The sequence below is a fragment of the Gouania willdenowi genome, chromosome 13 (assembly GCF_900634775.1).
Source record: "Gouania willdenowi chromosome 13, fGouWil2.1, whole genome shotgun sequence".
NCBI lineage: Eukaryota > Metazoa > Chordata > Actinopteri > Blenniiformes > Gobiesocidae > Gouania > Gouania willdenowi.
This window is the reverse complement of record NC_041056.1, coordinates 17,094,976-17,105,353: the sequence shown is the minus strand read 5'-3', so window position 1 is coordinate 17,105,353 and position 10,378 is coordinate 17,094,976. Positions and strand designations below refer to the sequence as shown.

At 37.8% G+C, this 10,378-nt stretch overlaps 1 protein-coding gene and 1 long non-coding RNA gene across 2 annotated transcripts in view; one reads left to right on the top strand and one right to left on the bottom strand.

Annotated features, from left to right (window-relative positions):
• The first annotated feature begins 476 nt into the window (after positions 1–476).
• On the top strand, positions 477–1,452 carry LOC114474974 (uncharacterized). The gene is made up of 2 exons (XR_003675410.1): positions 477–662; positions 1,019–1,452. It is a non-coding gene; the product is annotated as an uncharacterized LOC114474974 (long non-coding RNA).
• Positions 1,274–10,378, bottom strand: part of LOC114474973 (uncharacterized) — a 30,895-nt gene continuing 21,790 nt past the window's right edge. Inside the window, exons 22-30 of the mRNA XM_028465613.1 lie at positions 10,171–10,296; positions 8,782–8,971; positions 8,106–8,168; positions 7,897–8,010; positions 7,544–7,695; positions 5,874–5,960; positions 2,496–2,642; positions 2,172–2,375; positions 1,274–2,037 (exon numbers count right to left, since the gene is read on the bottom strand). Coding sequence (XP_028321414.1) covers positions 1,921–2,037; positions 2,172–2,375; positions 2,496–2,642; positions 5,874–5,960; positions 7,544–7,695; positions 7,897–8,010; positions 8,106–8,168; positions 8,782–8,971; positions 10,171–10,296 — 1,200 coding nt within the window. The 3' untranslated portion in view covers positions 1,274–1,920. The remainder of the gene's footprint in view (positions 2,038–2,171; positions 2,376–2,495; positions 2,643–5,873; positions 5,961–7,543; positions 7,696–7,896; positions 8,011–8,105; positions 8,169–8,781; positions 8,972–10,170; positions 10,297–10,378) is intronic.

The following is a 10,378-nucleotide window of genomic DNA, read 5'->3' as shown; positions in this document are numbered from 1 at the left end:
ATATTTTCAATAAAAAGTATATTAAAGCTTTAAATTTAACATGAAAAGTTAATTTTCTTAGTTAATTTTTGTTTTGTGCATATTATTGAAAAAGGTAAGTTGAATGTTATGTTTCATGTTGGGCATATAAGCATTTTTGATTTCAGTCTTGTAATATATTTTTAAATTGTGATTTATGATAGAATATGTTTTTGTTCAACTGAAACAAACTGAAACTGAAAAACTAAAAAGTATTTACTACATAAGAAAGAGGGTTGCGTTAGCACCCGTCTAAGCATGGTTTACTGTACATTTTCTTCTCCTGTTTTTTTATTATAAACCTCACCAGTTTTAACATTTAAATACAATTCATATAAAAGATAGCATAGTGTCAAAAAAAGGAACAAAATACAATGACTTCCCATGAAGTTGGAAACTCCTCCAGTTGTTAGACACACTGAAACCACACCCCTGAAAAATAAAAGTGAGGGTCATAACACCCATTATCCACTGGACCCCGTCACAGCCCCAAAAGCCAGACTTCACTTGAAACAGGACTCAGTGACACTATGGAAGCAGGTCAGACTCGTGCAGTTGCCCCATCCCACCTCGGATGGTCCATCTTCACCACTTTATGCTGCTGTCTTCCTCTCGGGATTGCAGCCCTTGTTTGCTCCTGCAGAGTAAGTTACTTATTTGAATATTTTGAGCTGATCTTGCATTCTCATTGTTTTACAAAATTTCTTGCAGTATGCATTCAGGCCACACCCAAATACAAGAAAAGCATTGTGTTTTTGTGCAACATATTTTCTAAATAACAACAAAGAAAAACACCAAAAAATGTATGCATGGTATTATGAACGGTTTTTTATTTAGTGAAAACACAAAAAAATAACTGGATGACTTCTGCAGTCTATGTTTTCATTTTAAATGCATTTACATTTGTTTTAAAGTTTTAAAACAATACCTTTTTGTTTCTTAAAACCTTGTCCCTCTTGTGCATTAAGAAGCATTATGGTGTACAATTATTTTCTTACAGGCACAGAATGCCAATGCTGTTGGAGACTCAACAATAGCAGCGGATGCGTCGAGAACCGCCAAGATACTAAATGTCATCGGGCTCATCTGTGGAATAATACTCATCATCATCATCATTGCTGTCAAAGCTACTCAGTGATCCCAGGGGCCAACACGATAGTCAGAGGAGACACTGGAATCTCGTCAAAGCTTTTGTTACTATTTCCACCCCCTCCACCATAAGCTGGACTGCTAATTTGAAACACATGTTCATGTGTGTTTGTTCAAGTATGTTTGTGTAGCTCCTCCAATCAGGGCCTGAGGGGCTCCTAGAGATTCAAGTGGTAAAACTCAAAATATGTGTATGAAATGTTTCAGGAGAAAAGTGGCTGTGTTGTTTACAGTGTTCTTTTTCTCTTCTATGAGTCCAAAAAATAAAAACTCTACCTTGGATGATGTGTGAGTTTGGTAATTACGTACTTTCAACAGGTAATGAGATAAACAACATTCTATTGATACTTTATTGTTGACACTAAAAATGATCCTGGGAGTGGCTATAATCCTACCTAACAGCATTAGAAAGTCCACTTACTTGAAACAAAAATCTCAAAAAAGCTGCATAAAAGAAGGAACCATTCAAGCAGGAATTAAAGAAGAGAGTTTTCAGTTTTAGACTTATTCTTTATTTGTATATATTTAACGGTGGTGAGCTATTTCCAAATAAAAACAATCCTCCCAGTTCATATGGGGCAAAAAGTTGTCCATTAAGGCTACCAAGGAGTGTAACCACTAGATTTGTTTTTCAATGCATAAAGGTGTCCATATCTTATAAACACCTAAATGCAGTTCTTTAAAGAAAATAATTGAAAACATCCTGGGGACTGATAGCAGAGATACACACATCAATCAGATCCAAGCAGCTGATTATCCACTGTGACCCCCCGTTTTCTCAGTTGTTACCGAAGTCTTCTCACTCAAAAGTTCTTCAAGATTCGTAAACAGGGATAGTTCTTTGTGCTTTTGGTGAACTCTTTCAGCATCCTGTGTGTACAAGATCAAGGATGGATAGAAAAAGCCAAAGAGTCAGATTCAAAGTTTGTTTGATAAAATGATGAAGTGTGGATATTGTTTGGTAGAACCAACACAGTGAGGGCATTGTCAGCGTTTGTACTTACATCATCAGACAACCATGCTCTGCCTGGTTTGTTAATTCTGTTGAGAAGAGAGGAAGCCTGAAAGTCTCTTTCAAAATATATTTCCCTTAAGCCCTCTGCAGGGGCCTCTTGTTCTTGGCCCCAAACACACAAATTGGCTTCCTGTTCAGAGAGGGGCTTGCACAATCTGGCTTGAAAAACTTCCCCCAGACATTCCTGCAGCAACTAACAAAGTAACAATGTTGTTATATAATGCATTCATATCCTTAAATCACTACAAAATTGAAAAAAAAAGTGTAATATTACTCTTTTAGGCTAGTAAAAGCTGCATTATTATGCCTTTACCTTGAAAAAAAGCCTCTGAAAAGCAGGAGTGGAGTCAGAACTCAACTCTTTGATTTTAATATGGGACAGACAATGGAGTAGCATGAGAGAGAAACCACCAACTGATTGTAGCCTCTGGCGACGGACGAAGAGAGTGTCTTCTGCCTCCTGTCAACAGACAAGTAACACGCTATAGCCACACACACAAAAACCCTGTCACTGTTCACTTCACATTCACTTTCTGGGCTGAGCAAACACCTCGCTGCTAAAGGAAAGACACATGTGCTGAGAAGGGGGATGGGACTACAGATTTTTACAAGTTTCTTGGTAGGTGTGGGAGCTATAGTGTCTTATTTCATGAGTGTACTGGTTTTAACAAGGTTCTTACTCATTCAAAAACTCAAGCATTATGTCAAAACAGACTAACCTAATAGTTGTTTGGTAATTCTTTAGTGTACGCAGAGAATGTTTGTGCCAAACAGTAACGAAAAACTATTTAAAGTAGCATTTTTATTTGCAGTGCTGCTAAAAAGAAGCCACAAATGTAAATCAGACCCAACCACAAGTGGTCTTCTCTTAAAAACATTTTCATCTGGATCAAATTGCAATTTTCATTGATATTTTTAAGTGCCTCTGTCTACACATATGTACAAAAAACATTATTTTTTTCAACGGTAAAATAAAGACAATTATGCTCTTAATCAGTCAGTCAAAGGGTGTGAATTCATATTTATTTACACTAGAATTTAAGCATAAAAAGGCAACTTGAACTAAGATTTCTGTGTGTTGTGGTCAGTTTGACACAGACTGTGTCCCATTTTGATAGCTCAGTTCCCATGTCCGCTATCTTCTTAGAAGGCTCTTTTGCTATCCATTCTCACGCGAAGTGTCTGTTTACATTCCATGTTTTGTGAACATTTTGTAACATCCAATGTGTATAAAGTCCAGAGGAGAAAAGTTATCCTCGGGCATTTCATTAGATTCTAAATAACAGAGAGAATGCTCCCTTCTTTTTTTTATTTTTTTTTCCAAAAATATAAAAAAGTATATTATTTATCCAGTATTGCCCTGCTCTTTGCAGTTTCACAAAAATATATATATATATATATAAACAAAAACTGAATCTTTGATTTGAACAACTGATAAAGTAGTACTGTATATATATTATCCTGCCCGTGATCAACTTGCCTCTCGAAAGCACCAGTGGTCCAACCACTTTGACTCTACATGCGGAACAACAGCTAATACACTGAGGAACATCTTCCTAAAAGGTACAGTTAAAAATGACATACAGTAAGTGGAGTACCTACTGTACCACTTACTAGTCCACAAAGGTGTGTGGAAATCCCCAATGGAAAGTGATCCATTCTGCCTGTTGAATTTGAATTTATTGATTATTTAAAAGGAAGAATGCACATTAATAAACAGAGGCTAGTCTGGTTTCTGGTGAAACTCGTAAACAAAGTATAAAAGTGTATCGAGCGGACTGTCGACTGCTCCGGTCAACAGTCACACCGGGGGTGAGGAGACCCAGACCCCGCCGTGGAGCGGAGAGAGAACAGCAAGGTAACCGGGTCCACGTTACTAGGAAGCGGGGAGTTGGAGCGAGACAGCGCTGTACAGATCGCTTTAAACAAAACATCATGCGTGCTCCTCTATCAGCCTCCACAGCATGTTGGTCAGTGTTTACTGTTCACGTGCAGCAACCATGAAAGGAAATAATAAAACTCTGGCACTTTTAGTCCATCTCGGTTCTCTCTGTGACTCAATCCACTGTAGCAACAACTCTTGTATCTCTACACAAAAAGTTGAAACATGGCGGTGTGACTGGAAAAGGCAGTGACTGGGGCTGAGGTTTGGAGCTGACCAATCACAGCGCTAGCTGACTACACTTCAATGTGTCGACTTGACGGGTAGTCAGGATTTTTGGGAGGCGCACGGAAGGTTACGGGGGAAGGGGTTTGAGCCGTCTACGTACGTCTACGGTGGGGGATTTTATGCAGAACCTTAAATTAGGCTTAAGTTCTTTGGATCTCGAAGTGACGCTCCAGGTCAGCGGGACAGTACTCCTGTCTTTAAATTACACGTTAAGAGGTGAGACTATTTTTGATCGGTCAGTGGGCCATTCACCATTACCACTTTCCTGGGTGATCAATCTTGAGGTCCCACTTCCAACACCAAATTCTGGCTGAAGAAATGTGCCTCGCACCCCCGATTGTAGAAAACAAAGGTCTTGATAAGGTTTTACTTCAATTTCTTTGAAAGGGAAGGGAGCATTCTCAACATACTGAAGCAGAGTATGGAAACGAGGGCTAGGTTCTAATCCATAGACTGAAGGTTTCTTGTGTTCTTCTTCTTTGGAGTTGATTTACAGTTTCCATACAATGTTACATGCCTTTTATAAACAGAGATAAGTTGCCACAGTAACCAGTGTAGACTCTTTGTTTTAGTTTGTGTGCACATAGGTTTGATTTAAATAACATATACGTCATCCATGTGTAAAGAGGAACCTAATGAAACACACATGACTCTCTTCAAACCACAGCTCATGTTCTATGAGAAGATTTTGGTTCAAACAAGTTTTGGACACTTGGAAAAAGTAAAACTAAGTCTTAAGCCCCTAACCATCATAGAAACCGCAGCTTTGAGTTATTTACAAATTAATATTCATTAAGATTTTCCAAAGGCATTTAATACTTGAGTAGCTGTTGTGGAATGATCAGCATGGTCTGTTAAACATTTTATATGATTTCCAGAGCAACATAATATAGGACAGTGTTGAAATGTCCTTTCTGTGTTGCACTTTGTAGACAGTCCCTGCCAACTCCACTCTTAATCTGCAGCTCCTTGACCTCACTGTGTCTTTTTAGTTCAGTAGATGGACTGTAATGAAGAAAACAGCTCTGTAGTATGTGTTCTGTGTTACACTGAACACAGAGAGGTGGATATTGTGTTTGTACCACCTTTTGATGCAGACCACAAACCAGTACCTGTCCAAGGCATGGTGGTTGCTTGTCAGAGTGCTGAATGAGCTCATACTAAGAATCTCTGCATGTGCTGCCTTTATTTTTTGACCACTTGCATGTAAAAAATAAATATAATAATGCATCAATTTTATATAGCGCTTTCTCATAGACACTCAAAGTCGCTTTACAGAATGAAAGCATTATTCTTTCACACCACACTTAGTAGTGGTAAAATACGATTGTAGCCACAGCTGGCCTGGGGCAGACTGACGGAAGCGGTGGTCGGCCCCTCCGACCACCACCAGCATTCACTCACGCTACATTCTAGGCAATGTGGGTGAAGTGCCTTGCCCAAGGACACAATGACAGATACCACTGGCGTGACTGCCACATCACTGTGGCACCTGGAATTCTCAGAGTACCCTTAGTTTACCTGATAAAAGAAGGAGTTTCTGAAGGAGTTGTTACAGTAGTTGTTGTTTGGCAGACTGGCTGCTATCTGAAGTGAAATTGCAGGAGTCTGTTGGAAAAAGAAACCATTCAAATTTTCAAAGCAATATTGCTACCTCAGTGAACAGTAAAATGTAACATTTAAAAATGCATACTTAAGTAATTGAGTCATTTTCTATTAGATTCATTTTGTGTAAACATGAAATAAAAGTTTAGGAATACTAACTGCTATGCCACATGCTTATCTTTAGATAGAGTTTTATTGCTCTTCCATGGTTTGAATGGGAAACCTTCTTCTTGGCGTTCAAGTGGTTTAATCATTGGTTCTCAAAGGTTCTGGCTTTGATGTCTACCATCAGTTCTATATGTGACCCAAATCACAGAAAGGTTTATAAAAAATTCAAACCAATTTTAACCAGCTATGGTTAAGTTCTGAGGTAACCATCAATTAGATTCAACTTTGCATTTTAGGAACATATAAGGCAGCAGTTTTAATCCATAAATATAAATATAATTATTAAAATAAATGAATATTTCGAGCCAAAAATATCATTTATTACAAGAAAACAATAAAGTACCAATGAAACTTTCTTCTGATTACTTTATTAGTATATAAATACTGCAAAACGGTGTGCTATAACTAAATCTCGGAACTAAGTATGAATAATAATAGTGCAAAGCACCTTGGACTGCTTACTTATGCATGAAAAAGGTTTTACAAGTAAGGTTTCAGTAATTGAAGAAATGCTTAAATGCTTTTTTAACAGTGGCAAAATGCTGGTGACCCCCTGAGAATGGCTCTGTGATCCATTTTTTGGGGCCCAACCAAGTTGTTTGGACATGTTACTGTAACTTTTGCTGTGATGATATTTTGGAATGTATTTTACAAAATATTTATTTTTATGAGACAGTTCACATACATGTTCATTGTTTTATTGCTTTGTCACATTATACAGATTGTAGATTTTATAAAATACATTCAACACTTGGCCACTGCAACAGCTGTCAGCTCTCGATCCTCATCTCCACATAGCGTTTACTTGAATTTAAACACGGAGAATCACTCTCCATGACTCATTTTGTTCAGAAATGACTCTATAACAACCTTTTTCAAACAATCTGTGGAGGCAAATTTCAGCATCCTGCCTTTACAGTGAAGAAAAATGACTTTGTCACAGTGTGGTTGCTTGTTCGTTGATGTTGTCAGGTTCGTTGTCTCCCTCCTCATGTCCTGCTGTGTCTGGTCTTGCTTCCTGCTCCCCTGTTAGGATTTAAGTTTGTTTGAGAATAAAACATGGACTGGTTCCAGGAACGTTATGCCTCTATCCTGCCTCCATCTCTCCTTGCATTTGGGTCCACACCGGACCGTGACAAGAACTCTTTTTGACTCCTTTTTTCCTTTTGTAGATATTTGTTGAGTGTTTTAAAGCATCACTAAATGAAAGTGCATCTGCAGCTTAAGTCAACCTTGCTGCTTAAACCTGATCGGGAGCAGGTTTGACCCACGGACTGTTACTATGGTAACTAAGGTGTTTTCTTTTTGATGAAACAGCTGTTCCAGTTTGAACTCTCAGGTTAAACCTGGACTTAACCTTGAACTGGGTTTGATGAAATACTCTGGTCTGTTCAAACTGATCAAGAACTGACACCTACCAATTGCAGATTATGCAGGGAGTGAATCAGAAATAATCCATGTTTGTAGACCAGGAACTCTCTGGGCTTCAGGGTGGATGGATCCAAAGGAATGAGCTCTCCTTCACATTCCCACTGAGCATCGAGGACATCTATGAAATATTTAACTCCATCTAAACAAAACAAAAAACAAAAAGGTTGTATTTTATTTCATCACCTGAAATCATGATTAAATCATCAATGGTTCTCTGGATAATAACAAGTATGCATAATGCATCCATCCCATTAGGTATTTTAAGGTTGTGCGTTCGATCCTTCTGGTATGTATGCCTTTAAAGAGCTTATCTCACAGGTCTCGTCATGTTTTTCCTTACCATTGACCTTTCCCTGAAGTCCTGCCCTACAAGCCCAGCCCTTCAGCTGTAGCTCCACCCCCTTCAGCTGCTGAAAAAGTGGAGAGCGCTCCAACAGGCTCCTCCACTGCTCCTCTTAATGAAAAAAGTGTTTAAAAAAGATGGGTTCATATTTAATAATGTTCCCAAACAATGTATTACATGTTTAAAATGTGTGCTTATGAGGTTACCTGTTATTGTGGGTACAGAGATCTGTGTAGGCTGAACTGTTTCTTTTATTTGCTGCAGGCTCTCTGTCAGAAAAAAAAACAGTTTGCATGTGTAAACAATTTTGCTGTTGCCCTATTTTTTTTTTTTATTACAACTGAAGCTTAAATAAGAATATCTTACCACAAATAACCAATTGAAAATTGTTTTGGATGCAAAGTAAATCAGAAAAATACTAAATAAACCACTGACAGAAAGTAACAAACCTCTTATTTTCTTCTCTTAACAATAGATTTTGGCTCAGGATTATTAACATGTTTGTCTGAATGTTGTGTTTGGGATTTAAACGCACAACAATAATGGTAAAAGCCGTTTTTATATAATATCAAGTATGTTTTAACGTACCTATGCATATTTTATTGTATATTTCGTTTAATTTGTATTATTTTAGGGTGACAATTCAACTGTCTGTTGAAATTTTCAATATGGATATTACTGTAACGTACACTGTCCCTGTTAAATAATTGTTGACATTAAATAGTTTCTACAATTATTGAGTGAAATGATTGTTTTATACCAAACATTACAGACATATGCTCAAAATAAAGTCATTAATAATTCCAAATGCATTACGTATTCCATCTTTCTTTATGGCAACGTGCATTGTTTTATGTGTATTTAAATGAGTTTTATCCGTACCAGTGACTTGTTGATTGCAGACACTTGAGGAAAAGCTAGCTGACTGCTTTTCTTCCAGGAGCTGGATCAGTTTTTCTATTAGAGGCAATGCAGAAAAGTGAAGCAAACCCGTGGCTCTCATATTCAGTCTGCATGTGGTGTGTTGGATCAAACCATATTCCCTAAACCAAAGATTCCTGCACAAGACTTCCTGAAAAATCAATCGAGAAAGCGCTGAATTAGAGAAAACTATTGTGCCAGTTTTGCAGCCACACAAAACCTGTGATTGTTTAAGCCTTTTCACACTCAAAGGTCAAGAGGTATAAACTGGCCATAGCTGACTATGTAAACAGCGAGTCTGACAGACATTTAGATCATTTTTTTCCTGTTGGAGCATTGATTCTTTGAAAAAAAAATGTGGTATTGGTCTCCAAGGTAGAAATGCCGAGTTAGCTGCTAAAGGTAATGCTGCACACGAGCTAAAAATTCAGGTTTTTCCTGGCTTTTCAAGAGTGATCAATCAGCTAAACAGTGCTGTTTCACTTATCAGCCTGTCCATCTTGTGCACTTGCTTCAAATTTGTAAAATAAAAGCTTAATAAAAATAACCATGGACCTGGTTAGTGAATGGTGACCTCGTAGATGTACCTTTTCAAAGTGAGAACTCATACTGTATTTTTCACACTCGGAAATCTCGCTTTATTATTTATAATAACAATACATTTTATTTATAAGCACTTTTCAAAAACTCAAAAATGCTTTACAGTTGTTAAAACAACTACAAAAGTAAAAAATAAAAAAAACTAACAACAATAAAGGTAAATAAAGAAAATACAGGAGTAGGAAGCAGAGGAGGTCGGTTGCTTTGATACTGCTTCTCCCTTCGGTTTTACAAAAGTGCTGAAATATGTGCATCATTCCTGGGTAGAGTCCAAATTCTGCCCGCTGGAGACCCAGGTAGTCTGTGTTTTTGTGCACCAGGGGTAACCTGTGTGGAAGCGAGAGGACTGCCCTTGCTTCCATACTGCAGCTGAACTGCTCCATCGGTTTTTAAAAGTGCTCGGATCGGTCGTAAGTGACATCTGGACACCTCCTCGAGTCCAAATATGTGTAATATTAAAAATATAAACACTATTAAAACACTAACGATCTCTGGAATAACATTACAAACGCTATTCGGTTGGAAATACCAAATGGACGAGCTTGTTTACTTTTTATCCCTCTCGACCTATGACCCCCCAGGTCGCGCATGAGCAGTTCCAAAGTGAGAAAAGGCTTATTTTTAAAAAGAGGAGGAAAAATAAAATAATTTAATGTATTCTGAAATGTTTTACTTTCATTTTATTTATTTGGTTTTATTTAGATTCTTTTTAGATTTATAGTTTTTAACCTAATGTGTTTGTGTTTATACCTTAGCCACGATAGTCCGAAGCTGAGACAGGACTCTGATGGAGTGCAGTGCACTGAGAGCAGCATGCAGCTCTGTCTGTCTACAGCAGATCTGTTCACACAGCTCTCTCTGTCTCTGTTCTCTCTCCTGCACAACCAAGAACCAAAAGCTTGTCATTTATTTTGCATCTGAAATGTCTTTATGAGTCCCGTTTAAAGCACTGATGTGA